Below are 27,635 nucleotides of genomic sequence, written 5' to 3'. Positions count from 1 at the left end.
AACGTGCTGTTATACAGTCATGGAGGATTCCACTGTCGATCAAACTTTGGCGCCAAAAGTGTAGCACGGCGTTCTCGGTCGCACAAAGACACGTGGTGGACGGTGAACGGTCGGCATCGATAGGTTTGAACGTGCCCAGGAAAACAATTTTCGCCGACCATTGTGTTATTCAGCTCTGAGGCAAACAATTTTGGCGGGAAACGTGCGCGTGCGGAGGTGACGAATACACATGGTGAACGGACAAGGGACCGTTGTGACGTCAAACTCGGCAAGTTCCAGCGTGTCCAGCGAAAACATGTTTACGACTTGGGAGCGATCGCTGGTCCAGCGGCTAGCGCCCCCCCCCCCCCCCCCCCCCCCCACGCTCCGCTGTAGACATCAGCAGCACGCGTGCTGTCCGGCAGGCCCAGGCCAGAGCCGCCTTACCAAGGTCCGTAAAAAAGCGCCTTACCAGTGGCGCGCGGGGCTATGCTGCCGCTCGCTCGGCGACCGTGGCGCCTGGGAGACGGGGGCAGGTGTGGCGACGATTTCAACTAATTCAGTTGTAGCGTGGACGTCGTGGCGACTGCACTGGGATCTCGACCATGTGTACTGATTGTGTTGGAGGACAAGTGATGACCGCACTGCTTGAAATAAAGACTTCAGTCCCATTCCTCCTGCAAAATCAAAGGACGTGACTTAGGTTACTATAAGTGCACTTTATTATTTGACGCGCTTCTGATAGGTTACCAGTGAAAAAGGATAAGTGACGGCGAAAGTTCGTACGTGTGATCGATTATACTGTTGGGATTTGAACTTGTGATAGATTTTTGTTATGGATGTAAGGATAAAGGCTTTCTCGCCGAGAAAATCGGACATCTTGAATAAATAATAAATGATAATAAGAAATAGAAGTACAGTTTCGAGACATTATTGTGCTGTAATTTCAATTTGGCGGAATTTTCTAGTGGAGGTAGGCCAATAATAATAAATAATAATAATAATAATAATAAATGATAATGAGTAATAATCAATAAGAATAAAGACAAGAACGGTTTTGGATCCATTATCGTGCTGGAATTTGAATTTGGAGGGAATTTTCTAGTGGAGGCATGTCAATAAATAAATAATAATAAATTATAATAAATGATAATAAATGATAATTAATGACAATAAATGATAATGAATAACAATAAAGACAAGTACAGTTTTGCACGCATTATCCTTTTGGAATTCAAACTTCCCGCAATTTTTCCTTCTGGAGGATTAGGTTAGTGGATGTAGCCCAATTGGCCTATTTTCCCGCCAAAATCCGCCATCTTGGATGACGCTATGCGCTGTTACCAAGTCTACATGCCGCCATCTTGGATGACGTCGTCGCCGCCATGTTGAATAAATTTGGCAACAATGCAGAGTGGGGCACAAACCGCTTTGTTCCACTAGTGTTGTAGGTGTCGCCACTGGCGCCAACCTTGTGTGAATGCAAGCTAATCATTTGCATATCACACAATTTTCTTCCTGTCATTTACATTTTGTGTCTGTAGCACGTCATCTTCGTGGTGTAGAAATTTTAATGGCCAGTAGTGTATGATGCCATATGAAAACACTGAATGAAAATAGGCATAGTAGGCTAATGTACTGATATGTTTATCACGAAAATTTGCAATAACCCTAATAGCATAAGAAGGTGAACCTAACTGTTTCAGCAGATCAACGATGTGTTTCCTCCAATTCAATCTCTCATTGGTGCACATACCCAGAAATTTTGAATATTCTGCCTTAATGACAGACTTCTGTTCATAGTCTATATTTATCAATGATGATATGCCATTTACTGTACATAATCGTGTAAACTGTGTTTTCTCAAAATTTAGTGAGAGACCATTTGCAGAGAACCACTTCATAATTATCTGAACAACATTATTTACAATTTCCTCAGCTGATTCTTGTTTGTTACGTAGGATTAGCATCATGTCTACAACGGGTGACTTATTTATTTCGTGTGTTTACTAACCGAAGGCAATAAAACAATCGATAGAAAATATTATTTGAAATCTTTTATTAGAGATGTGAAAGGGGCAAACCATAGTCTGTGAAAGTTATAATGACGCAAGATATGAAAAGCAGCAAACGCAAATAATGAGACAAAAAGCCATTATCGAGGAATGAAGGAATAATAAAAAGTGCAGTTCACTTTGTTGATGGTTTTTCCCAGCTTAGATCTTGACATTCTGATTAGCTGGGAAGCCTATGTGGACTAATTATCAAAGTTTCTCTTATAGTGATAGTGTTCCCTATTCAATCACGAACCTCCTCATTAATACAACTTTACAAATCATTAGAACTCCACTCACACCACCGTTGACATTAATTATTTGGCGTTGGTATCAATCAGAATTATCTCATCTGTCGGCACTTTCTGTTTCAAGTGCCTTTGTAGCCTTATCTCTTTCAGACCCCCACCCAAACTTGAAATGAAAAATTTGAAATAAATGCATTTCTGTAACTAAAAAAAATATAGAATCGTGGACCAATTGGTTAGAAAATTTTATTTTTTAATTTTGATACAAATTTTGAACCCACACAATTGTGTGGGTTGGGATTATCTTACATATTTATGTCATTTCTTGAAGTGATATACACGAAAGCAATTACTGTCTTTTGACAAACACAAATAAATATTACACTTCAGACATCTTATTCTCGTCCTCTTCTTGCAAATTTTTTTGCCTGCAGCAACGAGCTGAAGGCATATCATCAACAGTTGGCCAGTGATCATATCCGTCTAGCCGCTTCTCATCACATGGTGTGTTTGCTAGTTTGTACATTTTATTTGGTGGCTCTTCATCGGATTCACTTTCATGTTCCTGTCCTGAAGAAGAAGAAATTAGCGCTTCGCCAATCACTTGTTGGAATCCAAGAAGATCTAATTTCCTGTCCTACCTCACTCTCTGAGTGCGCAAAAATGTTGGTGAATGGTCTTTTTCTCCAAGTGGACAAACGACGATGTGTTTCCACTATTTTTTTTTTTAGAATTCTTTCCACTGTGTTCACTGAGAAAATTGTCCTGAACTTCTGGTGCAACTGGTAATATTGTTGCAGAAGCATTGTTACAATTTTCCTCCTCATCAGAAGATTCAGAGCTTTCTCCAAGTCTAGGTTTGATTGTTGGAAGAGTCCAAGTTGTATCTAACAATTCGTCATCACTACTGAAGACTTCCATTTCAGAGTCATCTAATATAGCTAGAATTTCCTAGTCAGTAAGCCCTAAAACGAAACAAACAAACGAACTGTGAAAATTATGCGTAAATACAATAGTAAAATGAGTTATATATTCCGTAATCTGTTCCGAATCGTAACCACAAACATCGACCGAAATGGACCATATGCCGGTAAAATAGTCCCAACACGCATAATTGTGCGTGTGGATGCTACAGTCATTGTAGCTATGAAAGTATTCAAATAATTGTGGCGGACATATTTTTATTTACTTCTATACACTTTTCGGAATCTCAAACACATTTTTCCAAATGTCAAAACGCGATAAATAGAGCACAACAAACATTTACCTCGACAGACATGCTTCCGACCCGCCATATTGAAAATTCCCAAAGATTAAGACACAATATCTCGCGTCTGTATCGAGATATCGATATAAATCGAGTTGTGTTCGAAACAGCGATTCCTGCACAGTCGTGTGACTTGGGAATCAACTGCATAGCGGAATAATATGATGCTGCAAAGCAAATAAACCGCACCCACACAATTGTGCGTATCGGGTCTGAAAGGGTTATATAAATAGCAGCACAAGTTGTCGGCGGTAAACGACTTTCATCTCTCTTTAGAAGCACAAACGCTGCTTGTCAGGCATTTCACTTCAATTCTCAGTATGTAACTCGAAGTGAACCTGGTGAACAGCTGCGTTGACAGTGAAGACTGTGCTTTGTAGGTAAGACATGCACTCATATTTCGACACCGTCGCCTTTTGCGTAGGTGTTTATTGTCCGAGTTTTCCTTGCGAGAAACTTCTGCAAAACACCCATAGCCCGTACGAGGACTGCTGAAGCCATCATAGGGTTGTCACCTCTCCCTATCTTGGCAGGGATCGCCCCTATTTCTCTGTAATATTGTCCCGTGTCCCTACATGAGTGTGACGGGACCCCACTTTTGGTCTACTTTTGAAGTCTTACCTTTTTTATATCACACCAGCCGACAAACTCAGCGTTTCCCGGATATTCATTTTGCCATTTTTATATTAGAAACGAACGCACACAGAAAAGGAAAACTGGCAGGTGTGAACAGGACTCATCCACCGAGGGTCCCGTGCAAACTTAATTACGTATACATTCATCCATTCCAACAACTGAGGATCTCGACGATTTTTGCCTGTTATTGACACTAATACTGTCAACGTATCGATCCCAGCGATTCTAAGGCACTCGAGAATGCTTTAATTTCAATATTGAATTCGCATAACAAATAACAAAACGGATATTTTTACGTGGTGTATAATTACAAATTAACAGCAGCGGGTGTGGGGGGGGGGGGGGTGCAACCGCGTGGTCTAAGGGCGCCTTGCCACGGTTCGCTCGGCTCCCCCCGTCGGAGGTTCGCCTCCCTCGGGCATGGAGGTGTGTGTTGCGCTTAACGTAAGTTAGTTTAACAATGGAAGACATAAAGTTTGAAAATGAGTTCGTGGTCATATTATTGGCACATTATTTTACAGGTCCGTCTTGATCACACAAACTTTTACACTTCACTATTACCGGTTTCGGCTACTGCCATCTTCAAATCTATTACAAATAAAAACAGTGTCTCACTAACTAAGTTCAGTTTACTTACGCTTAACATTGGAGGGCAGCGTGGAGGGTAAAAATCGTAGAGGGAGACCAAGAGATCAATACACTAAGCAGATTCAGAAGGATGTAGGTTGCAGTAGGTACTGGGAGATGAAGAAGCTTGCACAGGATACAGTAGCATGAAGAGCTGCATCAAACCAGTCTCAGGACTGAAGACCACAACAACAACAACAACGCTAAACCTATAAAAGTCCTGGTGCTACATAAGAAAAATAAAATGTGTCTAAATGATTAACAGTCGTGTATACCAGCCATACATACCATAAAATATTCTGATGTAGTATCAACGTCAAACTAAACATGTAGGTACATAGTAAGTGCTGGTGATGATCAGAATTCGTCTGGTATTTATACAAAGGAACTTAGGCCAGCGGAGGGCACTATAGCTAGGGTACGTGATAAACCAGTATCGTAAATGTAATGGTTCAAATGCGGTACTGGTTAATCATGCAACTACATGTTTAGTTTGACGTTGATACTACACCACAATATTTTATGGTATGTATGGCTGGTTGTTAATCATGTAAACACATTTTATTTTTCTTATGTAGCACCAGGACTTTTATAGATTTATCATAAGCAAACTGAACTTAGTTGGTTCACACTGTTTTTGTTTGTAACAGATCTGTAGATGGCAGTAGCCGAAACCGGTAATAGTGAAGTGTAAAAGTTTGTGAATCAAGACGGACCTGTACAATAAAGTGCCAAAAAAATTAAGTTAGTTTAAGTTATTTTAAGTAGTGTGTAAGCCTAGGGACCGATGACGTCAGCTGTTTGGTCTCATAGGAACTTACCACCACCACCAATTACAAATTAACAATTTCGGGTTTTTCCCTTTCTTTAAATGTGAAACCTTCCTTCTTGTCAAATTTCATGATTCTAGTCCAACGGGAACTACCCTATAGGTTTTTATGATTGAGTTTGCGAATATCAAAATGCGTGGCATAAATGGCCGTACATTTTGAGTGCACTGACTTAGAATTTTCAATTTCTTGTACCGTTAAGGGACTACAGACCTTAGTATTTGCCATAAATTTCAACTTGATACGTCTAACCGACCTGAGAAAAAGTGGTCTCAATAGACTGATAGAGAGACAGACGGTTTGATAACAAATGACAATTTTTTTTCGTGTGATATAACTACAAATTAACAATTTTAAGATTTTTTTCTTTTGGTTGGACTGTGAAACCTTTCTTCTTGTCAAATTTCATGATTGTAGACTAACGGAAAGTATACTATAGGTTTTGACGAATATCAAAATATGTGACATAAATGGCCGTATCTTTTTGATTGCACTCACTTAGGAGCTTCTGTTTCTTATACCGACAGGGACTGTAGACCTTAGTATCTGACATAAATTTCAACCATATACGAGGGTCGTCCACAAAGTAAGTTCCGTTTTTATTTCCATCCGCGGCAGCGCTACGATCGCAGTTCCGAGCATGCGCGGCAGTTACTCTGACTCAAGGAGAAGACATGTACGCCATTTTCAGATCGCTGCTGCCGACGTGTGCTTTGTATGCTTCTTTATAATGTCAGCCGTAATTGAAAATGCCGCCGCGTGTGAATTCAGATCTGCGATTCATTTTCTAAATGCAAAGAAAGTTAAACCAAAGGAAATTCATCGGGAAATCTCCGAGGTTTACGGACAAAACGCTATGAGTGATTCAATGGTTAGAAGATGGGTCAGACTGTTCAATGAAGGACGTGACCAAGTGCACGATGAAGAACGAAGTAGATGCCCGTCTGTGTTTACTGATGAACTGGTTCACACAGTTCAAGAGAAGATTAAGCACAACCGTAAGTTTACACTTAGAGCCCTTGCTATGAAAGTTCCGCAAATCTCACGATCACTAATTCATGAAATTGTTACTGAAAAACTGAAATTTCGAAAACTTTGCTCAAGTTGGGTACCCAAAATTCTTACTGAACAACACATAAAACACCGGATGGGTAGCGCATTTCAGTTTTTGACACGCTACAATGAAGAAGGAGATGGTTTTCTTTCTCGGATAGTCACGGGGGATGAAACTTGGGTATTGTACGACACCCCTGAAACAAAATGGCTATCAATGGAATGGAGGCACACTTCATCCACAACGAAGGTTAAGCCTAAGCACATCCTGACACCTCAAAAAGTCATGTGCACCGTTTTTTGGGACAGAAAAGGCATTTTTCTGATTGATTTCATACCACGAGGCTAAACAATCAATGCACATGGTTACTGCGAGACCATTAAGAAATTGCACCGCGCAGTACAGTACAAACGCCGAGGATTACTGTCAAAAGGTATAGTTTTTTTCCACGGTAATGCCCCACCTCACACGGCGAATGTGACCAAACTATTCTTACGGTAATTTCACTGGGACGCGTTTGATCATCCTCTGTACAGGCAGAACCTCGCTCCTAGCGACTTTCATCTCTTCTTACATCTAAAATCTGTCCTTGGTGGTCAACACTTCAACGTTGATGACGAGCTGAAAGAACATGTTACCACATGGTAGAATACACAGGCGGCAACCTTCTATGAAGAAGGTATACAAAAACTTGTGCCACGCTATGACAAGTGCCTACAAAATTTCGGAAGCTATGTAGAAAAGTAGAGTATCAGTTGTAGATTTTTGTACAAAATATTTTTTCTGTATTTGTACACGTTTGTTTTATATAACCAAATGGAACTTACCTTGTGAACATACCTCGTACTTCTACCTACTCTTCAGGAAAAGTGTTGTTAATAGTCAGACAGACACAGAGACAGACAGACGGTGGACAACAAAGCAATTCTATAGGGGTTCCGTTTTTACCAACTGTATTCTAAAAATGAACTGTGTTGGTAGTGAAGTATCGAAAAAAAATCATTTCCATGTATTCGTCAAAACACCATTGAAATTATGAAACAGTCGTACAAAGAAATATACATAACGCATAAATGTATATGTAGTGAATCCAAATTAAGGAACATGAACCCGGACATTTTTGTACTCTGGAAGGAGCTGCTTCGCGTGTCTACAACGCGATTTTGTAGACATCCCTACGTCAACGCCTCTTCATAGCTCTGTAGACGGCTGCCGTTCTTGCCTTCAGCCGTTTGCGCTTCGCAGTTGAAAGCTGTCAAAAGCGCTGCCATGTGTCTGGGATTTCCCTGAGCGGACTCGGTTGTAGAAGTATCTTAGTAGGAAAGGAAAAATACACACATCAAAAGAGTTTTGCATCATCCCGGTTCCCAGAACTCCTGAAAACAAACATTGACTATGGATATTGTATCACAGATACAGTCCGTTTGACTGTTCACAGATGTCACTAAACCCGCCTAAAGATGTAGACAACCAAGCATGAGCAGCGCCTATTAGACGGAGGGGGTCCGACAACCGATCAGTTCCAGTCATTCCACCAGGAAGGAGGTACGCAACTCGTGTTGTCTGTAGTTCAACCATGCCTAGACGGTCAATACTGCGGTTCGACCGCGTCCGTATTGTTACTTCGTGCCAGGAAGGGTTCTCAACAAGGGAAGTGTCCAGGCGTCTCGGAGTGAACCAAAGCGATATTGTTCGGATATGGAGAAGATACAGAGAGACAGGAACTGTCGATCACATGCCTCGCTCAGGCCGCCCCAGGGCTACTACTGCAGAGGGTGACCGCTACCTACGGATTATGGCTTATTTTCGTGCAGCCACAGGACGTCGTGTTACGATTCAAATTGTGCGCAACAGTTTGGATGATGCGCAACTTCACTGCCGACGTCCATGGCGAGGTCCATCTTGTGTCGTGCTGCAAAATCACCTTATCGTGCCTCTCGTTGTATTGCGGCCGTTTGTTTTAATGCACTGCTCAAATGCATCAATTGCGTTCGCTAACAGGCACCTGTGATTGTTTCACTTGTTTTCAACACCTCATAGTACACGGCGCCGAGCTGGTCCCACCAAATGCAGAGCACGATCGGAGCCGTGAATATTCGGTTTGGCCGTCGACGTGGAAGCATGACCGGGACATCACCATGAATTTTTACGCTTAGGGTTATCGTAATGAACTCATTTTTCGTCCCCAGTCACAATGCAATGCAGAAATCCCTTCCGTTTTTGCCTCTGAAGCAACTGTTCACAAACACACAAACACCGTTGAACGTCTCTTTGTTTCAGCTCACACGGCACCCAAGTTCCTTCTTTCTGAATCATGCCCATAGCCTTGAGACGTTTCGAAATGGCTTGCTGTATCACTCCCACTAATCGTGCCAATTCCTCTTGAGTTTGACGAGAGTCTTCACTCAGCAATGTCTCCAATTCTGCATCTTCGAAAACATTCTCTCTTCTACCACTGTGCCCGGCCTACGACGTTAAAATCACCGTTCTTGAAGCGTTGAAACCACTCACGACATGTTCTTTCACTAATAACGTCCTTACCATACGTACTTGGGAGCATTCGATGAGATACAGCAGCAATTTTCTTCATATCGAAACAAAACAGTAAAACCTCCCGCAAATGACGAGAATAAGGCTCCTAAACTGATGTTTTCAATCAAGAACAACTTTATGATGCAGACACAAATCGACTAATGTTGAATGAGGTTATGTTGACCGATGTCCATGCTAGCTGCCTGTCGTCTGCGATCTCTTTCTTTCGACCGCTACTTACCATTGTCGCCACCTGTCGGCAAACGGCGGAAGCAAAGTTGTACACATTGTACACACTTTTTGTCTGAAGCGTTTTCTCCACTTCGCTACAGGTGGCTCTGAAATCGGAGGAATAAAAATGGGTACAGAATAGTAATTTACGGCGTGCTACTCAATGGCCCTCTAATATCCAATGGCACGTGGGACCCCACCTTCATGCTGCGAAGGTAGAACAGGCCAGTATTTTATGACTTCTAATTTGGAAGCCCATTCGCAACGTTGTATTCCTCCGACATATCGAACAGAGGGCTAATTGGCGCACCACTGTGGCCGTGGCTCGACGCGAACGTTACTCTACTTTTCCAATTACAGTAAGTGTTCAAACATAGTACCGACAACCGCTTTTCAAATGACCGTACACAGGAGAGACGCATAGCTGCGAGAATGTCAGCACAGATGTTTCTGATGCGCTGGACCATATCTTCACGGCCTGTTGGAACTTGCTGGTACGCCTTATCTTGTAAATATTCCTACAGAAAGAAACCCGTTGACATCAAACCCGGCGACCTAGAGCTACCTCTTCCGATCCACAGACCAGTGTAAACACGGTCTAACACTTCCTGTGCTTCCATTGCGTAATGTGCTGGGCAACTGTCATGCTGAAACCACATGTTGTCGAACGTCCAGGGCAACATCCTGCAGTAGTATCGGTAGTCCCTGTTCCAAAATCGTTCGATGTTTGCGCCCATTCAACGTGCCGTCGATAAAATAAAGACCAAAGTGTCTGTGGTGTCTGTACCCCATGACGCCACACCATCCATTAACCGGCCAAGGTCGTTGATGGTCAACTGCCGTAACCAGTGGGGATTGTCTTCAAAATGGCTCTAACCACTATGGGACTTAACATCTGAGGTCATCAGTCCCCTGGACTTACGAGGTGCATTCAAGTTCTAAGGCCTCCGATTTTTTTTCTCTCGACTGGAAAGAGATAGAAACATGCGCATTGTTTTAAAATGAGGCCGCGTTCATTGTCAATATGTCCCAGAGATGGCAGCACCGTACGGCAGATGGAATTTAACCGCCAGCGGCGAGAATGAGAACTGTTTTAAATACTTAAAATGGCGACGTTTTCCCTACTTGAACAGTGTGCAATCATTCGTTTTCTGAATTTTCGTGGTGTGAAACCAATTGATATTCATCGACAGTTGAAGGAGACATGTGGTGAAGGAGTTATGGATGTGTCAAAAGTGCGTTCGTGGGTGCGACAGTTTAATGAAGGCAGAACATCGTGTGACAACAAACCGTAACAACCTCGGGCTCGCACAAGCCGGTCTGACGACATGATCGAGAAAGTGGAGAGAATTGTTTTGGGGGATCGCCGAATGACTGTTGAACAGATCGCCTCCAGAGATGGCATTTCTGTGGGTTCTGTGCACACAATCCTGCATGACGACCTGAAAATGCGAAAAGTGTCATCCAGGTAGGTGCCACGAATGCTGACGGACGACCACACGGCTGCCCGTGTGGCATGTTGCCGAGCAATGTTGACGTGCAACGACAGCATGAATGGGACTTTCTTTTCGTCGGTTGTGACAATGGATGAGACGTGGATGCCATTTTTCAATCCAGAAACAAAGCGCCAGTCAGCTCAATGGAAGTACACAGATTCACCGCCACCAAAAACATTTCGGGTAACCGCCAGTGCTGAAAAAATGATCATGTTCTGGGACAGCGAGGGCGTAATACTTACCCATTGCGTTCCAAAGGGCACTACGATAACAGGTGCATCCTACGAAAATGTTTTGAAGAACAAATCCCTTCCTGCACTGCAACAAAAACGTCCGGGAAGGGCTGCGTGTGTGCTGTTTCACCAAGACAACGCACCCGCACATCGAGCTAACGTTACGCAACAGTTTCTTCGTGATAACAACTTTGAAGTGATTCCTCATGCTCCCTACTCACCTGACCTGGCTCCTAGTGACTTTTGGCTTTTTCCAACAATGAAAGACACTCTCCGTGGCCGCACATTCACCAAGCGTGCTGCTATTGCCTCAGCGATTTTCCAGTGGTCAAAACAGACTCCTAAAGAAGCCTTCGCCGCAGCCGTGGAATCATGGCGTCAGCGTTGTGAAAATGTGTACGTCTGCAGGGCGATTACGTCGAGAAGTAACGCCAGTTTCATCGATTTCGGGTGAGTAGTTAATTAGAAAAAAAAATCGGAGGCCTTAGAACTTGAATGCACCTCGTAGAACTACTTAAACCTAACTAACCTAAGGACATCACACACATCCATGGCCGAGGCAGGAATCGAATTTGCGACCGTAGCAGCCACGTGGTTCCGGACTGAAGCGCCTAGAACCACTCGGCCACAGCGGCTGGCGGGGATTGTCTTCACTCCAGTAATGCATGCAATGCCGGTTAACGCTACAGTGGTTTGTGAATGCAGACTCATTGGAAAATGGTACCTCGGGAAAGAAAGTAGGAGTCGTTTGCATTTGTTGATGCGCCCATACACAAAACACTACCTGGTCATGGAAATAAGCACCATGAAGTTGTTGATGCAGTAACACGTGGTATGGATGATACTTATGACGATGCAATATTGTGACAATATTACCTACGGACATACTGGAATCGCGGTGTAATTGCCAGGCGCTTGTCCGAGGGTTGTGGTGCAATGCTGCTCGCACAGCTATCTCATTAGCTTTTCCTGTAACACGTTTGCTTCGTTTACTTTGCCGGTCTGTACGCTGCCATCAAACATAAAAGCGTTCTCAACCTTGTAGAAGAATAAACATGAGCGAGCTTTCTCTGGTAAACGCTCGGCATTCAAGCCAATTGTAGCCTCAACATTTCTCCTACTGCGCAAATGTAATGTTCTACGTCTGCACGGTACGTGAGCTCTGGACGCATTGTACTGCCTGTTGTGTTATGTCGTATTTCACTACACGGCCACGGTGGCGCGTCGAGTTCAATATGTCGGAGGAATACAACGTTGCCAATGGGGTCTCCAATCAGAAGTTATGAAATACCAGCCTGTCCTACCCTCGCAGCACGGAGGCGAGGTCCCATATGACATTGGATATTCAAAAGGCATTGAGTAGCGTTGAAAGGTCTCTGTTGGATTCCTTTCATGTTAATTCCTTAAATCTGTTGTCATTTACGGCATAAATTCCTCTTCTAAATTTACTGTGATGTTTCTGACTATCTGGGAGGAGACTCAGCAGTGAAACGTGTTACTTTTACACATAAACAAGAACGATCTGTCACACTACTACACTTTAAAACACAGTTTATATGTAATTCATGTCACACAGTCTCATACGGAACCTACATCCGCTTTCTTTTATATAGTGTATATGATAAGATACTGTCACCCCTTCTGTGTGAGAGGATGAATGAGCAAATATATTTCTAGTTGCATGCTTGATGGTAGCAGACAAGCCTGTCTGCTAGAGAACAGTAGGACCAACGTCGGAACAGGTAGCTACGCTTTCTAAAAGCAGGGAGGTTTCTATTCTTAGTATGGTCCTGTCCGTCCCTTGTCATGTTGGTATAGGAAGCTGCCACTCTGGTCACTTCCGTTTGTATTTGTGAAGCACGCTCGGTAGGAGGCCAGGTCAGTCTGTCCGTGCGATGTGGCCGGGCACCATCTTGCATAAACCACGAGGTGTTCGCAGTGTCGTCTAAGGCAGTTTGTACCGCCACAAATTCACGAAGAATGTCCAGATAGCGTGATGCAGTAATCGTTTCGGATCTGAAAAATGGGCCAATGATTCCTTTGGAAGAAATGGCGGCCCAGACCAGTACTTTTTGAGGATGCAGGGACGATGGGACTGCAACATGGGGCTTTTCGGTTCCCCATATGCGCCAGTTCTGTTTATTGACGAAGCCGTCCAGGTAAAAATAAGCTTCGTCAGTAAACCAAATGCTGCCCACATGCATATCGCCGTCATCAATCCTGTGCACTATATCGTTAGTGAATGTCTCTCGTGCAGCAATGGTAGCGGCGCTGAGGGGTTGCCGCGTTTGAATTTTGTATGGGTAGAGGTGAAAACTCTGGCGCATGAGACGATACGTGGACGTTGGCGTCATTTGGACCGCAGCTGCAACACGGCGAACGGAAACCCAAGGCCGCTGTTGGATCACCTGCTGCACTAGCTGCGCGTTGCCCTCTGTGGTTGCCGTACGCGGTCGCCCTACCTTTCCAGCACGTTCATCCGTCACGTTCCCAGTCCGTTGAAATTTTGCAAACAGATCCTTTATTGTATCGCTTTTCGGTCCTTTGGTTACATTAAACCTCCGTTGAAAACTTCGTCTTGTTGCAAAAACACTGTGTTCTAGGCGGTGGAATTCCAACACCAGAAAAATCCTCTGTTCTAAGGAATAAACCATGTTGTCCACAGCACACTTGCACGTTGTGAACAGCACACACTTACAGCAGAAAGACGACGTACAGAATGGCGCATCCACAGACTGTGTTGTCGTCTATATCTTTCACATCACTTGCAGCGCCATCTGTTGTTGAAAATTGTTACTACTGTAATTTCGAAAGTTTGTCCGCCTGAAAATGTACTGTTGTCCCAAGCATATTGCAACAAACGGTGTATTTCTATCGCTGCTCGTTTAGTTTTTATTGCCGTTTCAAATATACCGGTCATTTTTGAAACACCCTGTATATATATATATATATATATATATATATATATATATATATATATATATATGGTCTAGTCATCTACGAAAACTCTAAGGAAGATTTCGGGTATTAACCGGTAAACAGTTTTTGTTGCAGGTTCAAAGGACGAAGCAACCAGAGGAGGTGCAGCCATGAGCCGCGACATTCATCTTGTGCTGCAGGCCGTCTCCAGTTCTCAGATTGACCCTCTGGAGTCCAGAGATGACTGTGCGCACTCACACCTGCCCACAGTCCAGGAGTTCTATGGCAGTAAGTTTGTTCACTCACATTGCCTGCATCTGCACAAGTGTCCAAAATCGGATCGTGATTACAGTAAATGACTGGGCACGTTTTCCAAGAGACAGGAATATTACCATGCTGTTGTCTTCAGTCCGAAGCTCCTGACTCTAGCCTATCGCAGACGAACCTTCCCATCACTGTGCGACTACTGCAGGCGACATCCATTTGGACCTGCTTACTCCACTCACGCCTTGTTCTCCCTCTGCAGTTTTTACTCCTACACTTCCGCAAATTACCAGACTGATGATTTCTTGATTGCCCAGTATGTATCCTAATAATAGTACTCTTCTTTTAGTCTAATCAAAAGTGCTCTTCTTCCTGTCGCCTCACTTCCCTAATTCCCACTTTATCTAACTTCAGCATATCCGTTTTTATTTTTAAATCTATAACGTACCTACCTACATGTGTGTGTATTGTGTATTAAACCGAGGACCTAGAAACGATGAAGAGGCTTTGTCTCGCTGTAGCCCTCAGTGGTTCACAACCCCACAACAGACCACAGCAGTCTACCCACCCCACCGCCGCCCCACACCGAACCCAGGGTCATTGTGCGATTCGGCCCCCAGTGCCCCCCCGCCCTCCCCCCCCCCCCCTCCAGGGAACGTGTCATACCAGACGAGTTAAATCCCAAATGTTTGTGTGGTAGAGTAATTATGGTGTATGCGTGTGTGGAGACAGTGCGCAGCAATCTCTGACTGAGTTGCAATAAGGAGAACCAGCCCGCATTCGCCGAGGTAGATATGAAACCATATAAGAACCATCCACAGGCTGGACAGCATACAGGACCTCAACACTAATCCGCCGGACGCATTCGTGCCGGGGACCGGCACGCCTTCCCTCTCAGAAAGCAGAGCGTTAGACCGGCGGCTACCCGGGCGCGCCTACCTACGTCATTTAATGCCTCTAACATTCCACACTCCAACTTGTAGAAAGACACTTAAGTCTCTCCCAATGAGAATTTTACTGACTATTATCCACCTTGAGCTCCTAATGGGGGACTATTTTACGTCCGGAATATTTTACCCGAGAGACATTGCATTCTGTATGTGAGTTGTTGGCTCCAGATACGCCACTTCACGCACTAATTACAAGGATTATCTGCATCTCTCTTCTTGACCTCTGATTTACGCAACGGTTCACACTCAAAATTGTTCAAATGGCTCTAAGCACTGTGAGACTTAACATCTGAGGTCATAGTCCCCTAGACTTAGAACTACTTAAACCTAACTAACCTAAGGACATCACACACATCCATGCCCGAGGCAGGATTCGGACCTGCGACCGTAGGAGACGCGTGGTTCCGGACTGAAGCGCCTAGAACCGCTCGATCACAGTGGCCGGCGATAAGCCGTAAAACCAAACACGTTAGCATGTAGTAACACTAGCGGGTCGAAGATACTCAATACTGAGAAAGCGCGCTCTTAAGTGTAAATAAAAACCAATATATCAGAAAAATGCTTAACTTTGACGATCAACCAAGTCTCAGAAAGTTTTTATATTCAGTTTCAGTGGCATGTGAACCTACAACCTTAAACACGGCAATTCCTTTGCCTTACCCACTGTGCTACTACAAGTCACTTGCTAGCAATGTTTTATTCGACATAATTCAAGCCGAGAGAGAGACGCAGGCTGACTTCGTTGCCGAATGACGCGGGCTTAAGCCGTAAAATGCATGGAATTTTGGAAGGTTTCCTCTATCAGGCTTTACAAACTTCCTTCATAGAGTAAGAGTATGTTTGTATGTAATGTAGAGGATGCTTGGAGTGGGCATTGATGATCACGTCCATACATGTCAGTTTCCTAAATATTTGGGACGCAATTTCCGGCAGGTGTGACCTTGCAGTTCTAGGCGCTTCAGTCCGGAACCACACGGCCCCTACGGCCGCAGGTTCGAATCCTTCCTCGGGCATGGATGTGTGTGATGTCCGTAGGTTAGTTAGGTTTAAGTAGTTCTAAGTTCTAGGGGACTGATGACCTCAGATGTTAAGTCCAGTCCCATAGTACTCAGAGCCAATTTGAGATGCATATCTGTCATTTTTGTTATACAATGTCGAATCCGGAAAATTTATCTGTCTGTCTGCTTCGTATTCTGTCACGAATTTAATCTCAGATTGCATATTTCTTAATTTTTTAGCCAACTTCTACATTTGGTTTTGGTGTGCCTGTAAAGAATAACTGAGTCATCAACGTATCTTTGATAGTTACTATGTTGGTTACAGTGCCTGCATTCACCTTGAAAAAAGGCTTCCTAGGGGGTGAATAAAGATATCTGCTATTGTTCCTGCTAAGCAGTTTCCCATAGCAAGCCCGTTACACTGTCAGTGACATTTATTGCTAAACAGAAAATAGTTATTTGACTGAACAAACTGTAATATTTCTATCAGTTCTACAACTTCAGCTTTGCCTAGGCGTTTATTCTGTAGCAGTTTTTTTCATAGTATCTCATGGTTGTCGATAGGAATATTTAGCATGAGTTCTCGATATCCTTTGAAGCGAAAATATACATAATCAAAGTTTGTTTTCAACATTTTGTTGACATCGCTATTAATTTTATACATGGTATATCCTATGTTATCAATGCCAGGCTGTTTGACTTATTTTCTTTATGCAATTTAAACGATTTTAAAGGCACTTTTCCGGAATTACAAGTGATCGGTGTGGATTGCAAATATGTGGGCATGGTAGGCACAGTTAGGGACATTCATCGTTTGGAACTAGTAAACTATACACATCACGTCGCCTTTTATAACAGATTCTGATCATTAGCAGTTACCAAGTGGATAACCATAAATCACATATCTACACTAACAATGGACAGATGGTTCATTCCTGTGTCGGACATGAACGTTTGTAAATCGTCTCCCTTGAAAATCCGACCGCCAAAGAGCTAAATAAGCAGAAATACTGTGGGGCGGCTGGTGGAATGTATGTTGCTATATTAAATGTTTGGTTTGTAATGTAGAAAAGATGCATTTCCCGGCCGATGCACCAGTTGTGGGGCGTCTGTGGTATTATTATTGTTATTGAAATGTAGAATGTAACGTAGAAAAGACCCATTTCCCGGCCGATTAACCATATGTGGGGCGGCGGGTGGAATTAATTGTTATATAAATGTTCCTATTATTTATGCTGTTGTTTGCCGTTCTCAACACCGGCTCTCTAACTATAATATTGGCAACCAGAAAGTGATTAGCAAAACGTGAAGCCTGTAATTATAATTCCTAGTGCCCACTTCATCTGAGAAACACACTTATAGCTACAGCTTATAGCTCTGAGGAATTAGGAGATTGTCTGGGATTCATAATCAAAAACGATTCTCTAAAAATGTTCACTATATTCTGAAAGTCACAGACCAAAAAGAATCCACACAATCCAACTATCAGAGCAGTTCAGAGTCTAATGCGCTGATGCAACTATAGCTGTACAAATTAAATGTTTAAGTGAATGCTCGCCATAATTTGATGATAATGTTCATCAAACGCCACGCTAAATAATGGTAGAATGTTTGTCCCGCGGCGGCACGTGAAAATACGACATTCGCAAACTGAAGATAGATCATTAAGTCATCCCAGAATTAACACTTCACTCGAAAATGATTTCATGGTTACGCGTATCCCGAGTAACTTATTACGGCAACCGAGGCTGTTTATAGCAATGATACCGACGCGACGCGACGCGACGAGACGCGACGCGACGCGACTCCCGGCACGGGTGATGTGCTATTCAGCGTCTGGAGAGAACTGGGGCTTTACTTCCTCGCGCAGCGTTCTTATACACTCCTGGAAATTGAAATAAGAACACCGTGAATTCATTGTTCCAGGAAGGGGAAACTTTATTGACACATTCCTGGGGTAAGATACATCACATGATCACACTGACAGAACCACAGGCACATAGACACAGGCAACAGAGCATGCACAATGACGGCACTAGTACAGTGTATATCCACCTTTCGCAGCAATGCAGGCTGCTATTCTCCCATGGAGACGATCGTAGAGATGCTGGATGTAGTCCTGTGGAACGGCTTGCCATGCCATTTCCACCTGGCGCCTCAGTTGGACCAGCGTTCGTGCTGGACGTGCAGACCGCGTGACACGACGCTTCATCCAGTTCCAAACATGCTCAATGGGGGACAGATCCGGAGATCTTGCTGCCCAGGGTAGTTGACTTACACCTTCTAGAGCACGTTGGGTGGCACGGGATACATGCGGACGTGCATTGTCCTGTTCGAACAGCAAGTTCCCTTGCCGGTCTAGGAATGGTAGAACGATGGGTTCGATGACGGTCTGGATGTACCGTGCACTATTCAGTGTCCCCTCGACGATCACCAGTGGTGTACGGCCAGTGTAGGAGATCGCTCCCCACACCATGATGCCGGGTGTTGGCCCTGTGTGCCTCGGTCGTATGCAGTCCTGATTGTGGCGCTCACCTGCACGGCGCCAAACACGCATACGACCATCATTGGCACCAAGGCAGAAGCGACTCTCATCGCTGAAGACGACACGTCTCCATTCGTCCCTCCATTCACGCCTGTCGCGTCACCACTGGAGGCGGGCTGCACGATGTTGGGGCGTGAGCGGAAGACGGCCTAACTGTGTGCGGGACCGTAGCCCAGCTTCATGGAGACGGTTGCGAATGGTCCTCGCCGATACCCCAGGAGCAACAGTGTCCCTAATTTGCTGGGAAGTGGCGGTGCGGTCCCCTACGGCACTGCGTAGGATCCTACGGTCTTGGCGTACATCCGTGCGTCGCTGCGGTCCGGTCCCAGGTCGACGGGCACGTGCACCTTCCGCCGACCACTGGCGACAACATCGATGTACTGTGGAGACCTCACGCCCCACGTGTTGAGCAATTCGGCGGTACGTCCACCTGGCCTCCCGCATGCCCACTATACGCCCTCGCTCAAAGTCCGTCAGCTGCACATACGGTTCACGTCCACGCTGTCGCGGCATGCTACCAGTGTTAAAGACTGCGATGGAGCTCCGTATGCCACGGCAAACTGGCTGACACTGACGGTGGCGGTGCACAAATGCTGCGCAGCTAGCGCCATTCGACGGCCAACACCGCGGTTCCTGGTGTGTCCGCTGTGCCGTGCGTGTGATCATTGCTTGTACAGCCCTCTCGCAGTGTCCGGAGCAAGTATGGTGGGTCTGACACACCGGTATCAATGTGTTCTTTTTTCCATTTCCAGGAGTGTATATAAAGCCGCAGTGCGGACGGCTAAGGGAGCGCCTGATCAAAATTGCTCTCCCGACTAGCCGCTGGGCTAGTAATGCACCACTTTAAGTTATTGAATAAATCATTGCTTCCTTTGCTGATGGCCGATGAAGCTCTCAATTTAAATGTGCAATCAGCACACAGGTAAGTAATCATAATAAAAGTCTGACTTGGCTAAGTCAATTATTTTGGGCGAGAGAATTAATTTAATTACATTACACGCAGTAGACCAGCTCTGAACTTGCCCTTTGGAGATACGCTATCGCTATAGTTTTATAGTTATTCAATTGAAACTTCTCACATCTTTATGATTATAGCGGGTCTCCCTTCTACTTAAATTTAAACTTCCTAGCCTTATTTATTCGCCTACTTAATCTATCTTGCTTCCTTAATTTCTAAGACAAAAACCAGAAAATCATGAATTTCAACAAAAATTTTAATTTGTAAGATCCAGAATACTGTTTCTACTAAACTATTATGAAAAAGGAATCTAAATATAAATTTTTAAGTTTCTAGCTCTTTTCTGTTGCGCCAATGATTTTTACAGAAAAACATCCAAATTTCGAAGATGGTTAAAGTTATTGAACTGACATTCAACACATATTGATTTAGTATTACTCCTGACATGCTAGAACCGTTTCAGGTTATTTACTTGATTTTTAAAGTATTGCGCAACATTTCTGACGTCAGAGCTAGTTACTGCGGAGTAGGCTGACACACAATGGAAAGACTGATGTGAATTTTATACGGCGTGAGTAGGCTGCTTCCCTACAATACACCTACAATTCAAAAGAGAGAGCTTACAACTGAAACCAGTGACATCCATTGAATGTTTGAGAGTGTGCATTCAGAATTATTTAAGTGGAACGATCGCATAAAACTAATGGTAGCAGAGGTGGATGGCAGACTAAGGTCCACTGAAATAATTCCCAGAAACTTCCTGGCAGATTAAAACTGTGTGGCGGACCGAGACTCGAACTCGGGACCTTAGCCTTTCGCGGGCAAGTGTTCTACCATCTTTTTTTTCTCTTCTTTTCTTTTGTTCGTTGTATCTGTTCGGGGCGGACGTCGTAAGATATCCGTTGAAGTTCGTTGTTGTTCGATTAGCTCAGTTTTTTTTTTTATTACAGAGGGCAGCTAACCCTCTGACCGAACACGCTGAGCTACCGTGCCGACTGAGCTATCCAAGCATGACTCGCGCCCCGTCCTCACAGCTTTACTTCTGCCAGTACCTCGTCTCCTACCTTCCAAACTTTACAGAAGCTCTCCTACGAACCTTGCAGAATTAGCACTCCTGAAAGAAAGGATACTGCAGGCTGTGGCTAACCCACAGGATACGGGAGGATACGGGAAGCGACTACCACAGTCGACGATGCCATGCTGGGACAGGTATGCAAAGAGCTCGATTACTGCATTTACGTCTGCTAGGTCACTCATGGTTCGCATATCGAATTTTTGTAAATAAATTTCAGAGTTTCTCTTAAAAATGCAATATTTATGTTTACTTCTTGTGCAATAAATAGTTGAAAGTGTTCCCGTACTTTATGTTTACCCTGTATACTGTATATATGTGAATGTACACTCAGGGGCGCGCGGGATTAGCCGAGCGGTCTAGGGCGCTGCAGTCACGGAGAAGTGCGGCTGGTCCCGGCGGAGGTTCGAGTCCTCCCTCGGGCATGGGTGTGTGTGTTTGTCCTTAGGATAATTTAGGTTAAGTAGTGTGTAAGCTTAGGGACTGATGACCTTAGCAGTTAAGTTCCATTAGATTTCACACACATTTGAACATTTTTGGACACTCAGGAACAATGAAAATAGCGCACCAGGAGGGGAGCATCATATTAAAATGAAATTTTGGATGTAATGATACAGATGAGAGAGTCACTTGATACCAAAATCAAGACATGAAAACAAAATACAATGAGTACAAGTACACAAGTACAGTGCAAGATCAGTGACGTGTTAGGACACATTTTTCTGCAATACACCCACAACATAGTTTAGCATTGAGTTAATTGGACTATGATGTTGTCCTGAGCCAGACTTCCCCATATATCTCGAACAGCCATCTCCAAATCAAGTACAGAGTGTCATATTCATATTCAGCTGGAGCAAAGCACAATGCCAGGGATGATGCACGTAGAATTTCAGGGTTTGCTCCCCAGTGTGAGTTGGTAAGTTTACGGATCATGCCCCGTCTGGAGAAGATCGACACATGCTCAGAAGCTAGAGGCAGCACTGAATGCCTCATGTCGATTAATCACGGGATGCCTGAAGCCTACAAACCGTGATCTCCTTTATATGTGTTCTGGAATAGCCCCCCCACAGATCAGACGGCAAACGCTGGCGATGGCCGAACGAAGCAGGCAGTGCGTAGATAGAAGACATCCCCAGTACGCACATCAGCCAGCGGAGGCAAGACTTAAATCTAGGAAAGACTTCATAAAAGTTGAACGCCCACTAACCGAAAGTCAGTCTACAACTAGAGAATCAATGTGAAAACAGAAATTGGATAAAGGCAGTCTGAAAAGTTGGAACGTTAAAGAAAAACTTCCTGCTGGATCACAATTGGAATGGAGAGTCTGGAAGAGCCTAAATAGACTTAGATGTCAAATGGGAAGATCACAGGATAACCTGATCAAGTGGGGATACGCCGAAGAAGAGCCCTGCCAATGTGGAGGAAAACAAACCATGACACACCTGCTGACCTGTCCATCTTTGCTGGCCCCATGCACTTTCCAAGACCTGTGGTTGGCCAACGACGCTGCAGTGAAGTGTGCCGAACACTGGAGAGAGATATGAGCCTTGCTTTAGACAATAATGACGACTTACAATATGTGAAGATCATGAATGTATATATGAATGAATAACTATCATTTACTTGTATTTGTAATCTAGCATATATAGCGTATTAATTAATTACAGATGTAGCTCAGACACAATTAAATAAATAAACAGAGTGGCATGGGGTCATCTAGAGTTTCATGTGATCCCAAACATGCTCTACAGAAGATAAGTTCAGAAAACAGTCCGGCCATGGAAGGGTCTTGAGTAAGTCGAGCTGTGGCGGACGAGCGTTATCTTGCTGGAAAACTGCCTCTGGTAGACGATGTAGCAAAGCTCCCACATCAGCATAACACTGGCCCGTTAAAGTTCCACGTACCGTAGTTAGATGGGACTGGCTATTGTAGCCTACCCCCCCCCCCTCCTACCCCAGACCATTACACTAGCTGTAAGGCGGTGTGACGTGCGACCCTGTGGGTGCAACTGCGCTATTCACCAAACTGCCTTCACCCTTCACGCTCGTAATCATTCATCATATATCCCCAAAACGAGTTGGAATCCATCACTGAACCCCACGTTTTGCCGATGTCTCGGTGTTAATAGCAGCACACGACTAGAGTACGTAGATTGCAAATTCGCATCTGCAAGGCGCCTGAAAATGGAAAAAACTGCCACCTGCACATTTGCTTGAATCACGGAGCGAATTACTGTAATTCCCTGATCGCCTTATGCACGACCTTTCGGTCCTCTTACCTCGTCGACTCCCTGGTCTCTTCAGACACAGTACGTCGCACATGGGTGCTATCTCGTGTCCACTAGCTCCATCATCGTTCGACAGAAAAATCGAATCGGTCGACCTGGCGAGCCACACAGCATGTCGACCGGCCTGCGGTTTTCGTGCCGATGATTAGGTCCATCTCAAGGTGGCTTAAGTGTGAAAAATGTCGTCTAACACCCTACCTGGCAATATACACCTCCTGACGTCGTGATGTGATCGTCACAAGTATGACGCATCCACTAAGTAACCTCTGGCGTGCCACAGGGGAGTGTTATGGGACCATTGCTTTTCACAATATATATAAATGACCTAGTAGATAGTGTCGGAAGTTCCATGCGGCTTTTCGCGAATGATGCTGTAGTATACAGAGAAGTTGCAGTATTAGAAAATTGTAGCGAAATGCAGGTAGATCTGCAGCGGATAGGCACTTGGTGGAGGGAGTGGCAACTGACCCTTAACATAGACAAATGTAACGTATTGCGAATACATAGAAAGAAGGATCCTTTATTGTATGATTATATGATAGCGGAACAAACGCTGGTAGCAGTTACTTCTGTAAAATATCTGGGAGTATGCGTGCGGAACGATCTGAAGTGGAATGATCACATAAAATTAATTGTTGGTAAGGCGGGTACCAGGTTGAGATTCATTGGGAGAGTCCTTAGAAAATGTAGTCCATCAACAAAGGAGGTGGCTTACAAAACACTCGTTGCACCTATACTTGAGTATTGCTCATCAGTGTGGGATCCGTACCAGATCGAGTTGACGGAGGAGATAGAGAAGATCCAAAGAAGAGCGGCGCGTTTCGTCACAGGGTTATTTGGTAACCGTGATAGCGTTACGGAGATGTTTAACAAACTCAAGTGGCAGACTCTGCAAGAGAGGCGCTCTGCATCGCGGTGTAGCTTGCTCGCCAGGTTTCGAGAGGGTGCGTTTCTGGATGAGGTAACGAATATATTGCTTCCCCCTACTTATACCTCCCGAGGAGATCACGAATGTAAAATTAGAGAGATTAGAGCGCGCACGGAGGCTTTCAGACAGTCGTTCTTCCCGCGAACCATACGCGACTGCAACAGGAAAGGGAGGTAATGACAGTGGCACGTAAAGTGACCTCCGCCACACACCGTTGAGTGGCTTGCGGAGTATAAATGTAGATGTAGATGTAGATGTAAGTGTTTTCTAAATAGGGTTTCCTGCCAGATTGCAACACCACTGCAGGGTCCGTGGGCGTGACCACTCGCGCCAAACTTGGATCAGTTTTCATCGGAACTCACTGTACTTATTTGCAAAGTTTCAGTCTCTACTCTCCTTCCCTACGGGTGCGCTATCTTCAGTGTTTCTGGGTGTATGTAAAGAAAAGAACTCAAGTCCCAGTATTCTTTTTGAAACCTCGTGCAGTTATCGGGAAATGTGGTAGAAAGACACCTGTTTGCCAGCGCAGCCATGTGGACGGTGTCGTGTTGCAGATGTGACTCCAGCACTGGCGTCGCTGATAGCTGTGGCCACGCTGGCCGTGGTGCTCACGTGTGTGACGTGCGCCTGCAGCATGGTGCACGTGCTCACCAAGACTCCGCCCAGGTTCCGCGGCCACACTGCCTGGGTCCTGACCGTCCACCCGGTGAGTCACCGCACCGCCCTCCTGACTCTTTTGCCATCGGTATCACTAGCATCCTGTGTGGCTGGTCACGGCGGAGGTTCGAGTCCTCCCTCGGGCATGGGTGTGTGTGTTTGTCCTTAGGATAATTTAGGTTAAGTCGCGTGTAAGCTTAGGGACTGATGACCTTAGCAGTTAAGTCCCATAAGATTTCACACACATTTGAACACATCACTATCGTCGAAAATCTTTACACTGCACTGTTTGTAGAAATTTTGACGATGATGTGAATTCTACCAAACATCCAAAGCAGGTTAGTCTAGCAACGTTGAGTTGACAATCACACATGTAATAAGGGTGTACACTACCTGACATGAAAGGTGAAGTACCCAGAAGACGAGGATAAACTGAAATGAGACTTCACGAGCTGACAGGACATTTGATGTTATTTCAGAGACTACACAATCTGTTCTAATTTACAAAGAAAATGGCAGTATGAGCCCAATTATCAGCAAGACATTGCATCCCCTCTGACCCAGATATACAGGGCATATCAAATAGAATTATCCAATTTAAAATAAAAGTCATAACTAGTATGTTATTTGAGATATGTGGGTGAACAACATACTATTGATAAGAAAAAATTCTCGAGTTTTACATGGTTACCGCTAGGTAGTAGCAGTGTGCGTCCAGTTCAGTTGTAGTAAAAATGGTGTCTGGACAACAGAAAGCGTTTTGTGCAATGGGGGTCAGAGTTCGGGTCCCGTAGCTGAATGGTCAGCGTGACGGATTGTCAATCCTCTGGGCCCGGGTTCGATTCCCGGCTGGGTCGGGGAATTTTCTCCGCCCAGGGACTGGGTGTTGTTCTGTCATCCTCATCGACTGCAGGTTGCCGAAGTGGCGTCAAATTGAAAGACCGGCACCCGGCGAACGGCCTGCCCGACGGGGGACCCTAGCCATACGATTAAATAAAATAAAAAAGTGGGGATCAGTAATAACTGTTCAGCGTGACTTTACTACTGTGTATAGTGCGGATCCTCCTACAGCACAAAGCATTAGACGATGGTATTAACAATTTGGAGAAACAGGTTGTTTGTGTACAAGAAAATCGCTGGGCCACCCTTGTCTGACGATGATGTTCGTTTGTGGGGCACTCAACATCGTGGTCTTCAGCGCCCGATCTTTCCATTTCCAGTCTCGTCACTACTGAACGATGATGAGGTGATGATGATATGATGGGGACAACACAAACACCCAGACCCCGGGTGGAGAAAATCCACGACCCGGCCGGGAATCGAACCTGGGATCACTTGATCCAGAGGCAGCAACGCTAACCACTAGACCACGATCTGTGGTGCCCTGAGTGTCTGACACAAATGTCGAATGCATACGTCACTGTTACAGAAAGCACATATCTCGAAATGCTTGAAAACTTTCTTTTCCCATAGTTGGAGACTGATTCGAACGACTTCATTCACCAACAGGATGGGGCACTGCCACACTGGCATCTGGAAGTGTGGGAATTTTTAAATCAAAGGATTACTGAATGATGGATCGGTTTTACAATACTGGCCTCCAAGGTCACCGGACCTGACTGTATGTGATTATTTCTTGTGGGGGTTTATAAAAGACTGTTTATGTGCCTGTGTTACCAGCACCAATAAATGAACTGAGATATCGCGTAACAGCAGCTGTGGAAGCTGTAACTCAAGACATGTTTACTGCAGTGTGGGAACAGTTTGAATACCACATTGATATATGCCGAGCATTCCAAGGGAATCATATTGGACACATATGGAAAGGTATGAAAATGAAACTTTTTCTCATTCATCGTAAAACAAAATTCATGGTATATGTTTATTAGTTTCAGAAATCTAGGCATGTCAAATAGGATGATTCTTTTTGCCAAGAGTAACACCGATCTCCTCTCTAAAACATAGGGAAACGGGTCCCCTCCCCAGGTCGTTGCTGTACTAGCTGGCGATGGTCACTCAGAACCGCATTTCATCACTGAACACAGCACGACACCATTCATCAGCAGTTGATACTTCCCAGTCACAGGACTATTAAAAACGCAGCTGTTGGGATGGTAATTCCGTAGTCCATCTGCTACTAATCTCCAGCCAGAGGTGCAAGGTTAAACAGAATGTTGCAGGGAGTTCACTACTTGCTCTTGGATGGCAGGCACTGATGTGGAGGGGCTACGATGTGCTCGGTGCACAATAGGGCGATTCTCCCTTGTGGCAGTGAGACGTGGTCGACCAGAAGCTTCACGAAGAGTAAGCCTGCCTGGACGTTAACATGCAGTCCAACATATGGCACATGAAACTGGATATAACATTACTGAACCAATTGGCCAAATGGAGACCTCAATGAGGGCCTTTTCAAATTACGTCAGGTACTGAAACATCACTGTCTCACATTATCATGCAGTCCAACATCAGGCACACGAAACTAGATATAACATTGCTGAACCAATTGGCCAAATGGAGACCTCAATGAGGGTCTTTTCAAGTTACGTCAGGTACTGACATCACTGTCTCTCATTAACATGCACTCCAACAACGGGCACACGAAACTGGATAGCCGGCAGGGGTGGCCGAGCGGTTGTAGGTGCTACAGTCTGGAACCGCGCGACCGCTACGGTCGCAGGTTCGAATCCTACCTCGGGCATGGATGTGTGTGATGTCTTTAGTTTAGTTAGATTTAAGTCGTTCTAAGTTGTAGGGGACTGATGACCTCGGAAGTTAAGTCCCATAGTGCTCAGAGTCATTTGAACCATTGAAACTGGATATTACTTTACTGAACCAATTGGTCAAATGGAGACCTCAATGAGGGCCT

The 27,635-nt window shown here is 44.7% G+C and overlaps 1 protein-coding gene across 1 annotated transcript in view; it reads left to right on the top strand.

Annotated features, from left to right (window-relative positions):
- LOC126210501 (uncharacterized) overlaps positions 1-27,635 on the top strand; it is a 149,541-nt gene that overhangs the window by 33,792 nt on the left and 88,114 nt on the right. Inside the window, exons 2-3 of the mRNA XM_049939745.1 lie at positions 14,242-14,394; positions 24,667-24,818. Of these exons, the coding sequence (XP_049795702.1) occupies positions 14,277-14,394; positions 24,667-24,818 (270 nt within the window). The 5' untranslated portion in view covers positions 14,242-14,276. The remainder of the gene's footprint in view (positions 1-14,241; positions 14,395-24,666; positions 24,819-27,635) is intronic.

The sequence above is a fragment of the Schistocerca nitens genome, chromosome 10, assembly GCF_023898315.1.
Source record: "Schistocerca nitens isolate TAMUIC-IGC-003100 chromosome 10, iqSchNite1.1, whole genome shotgun sequence".
Classification (NCBI taxonomy): Eukaryota; Metazoa; Arthropoda; class Insecta; order Orthoptera; family Acrididae; genus Schistocerca; species Schistocerca nitens.
This window is presented reverse-complemented; position numbering and strand designations above follow the sequence as displayed.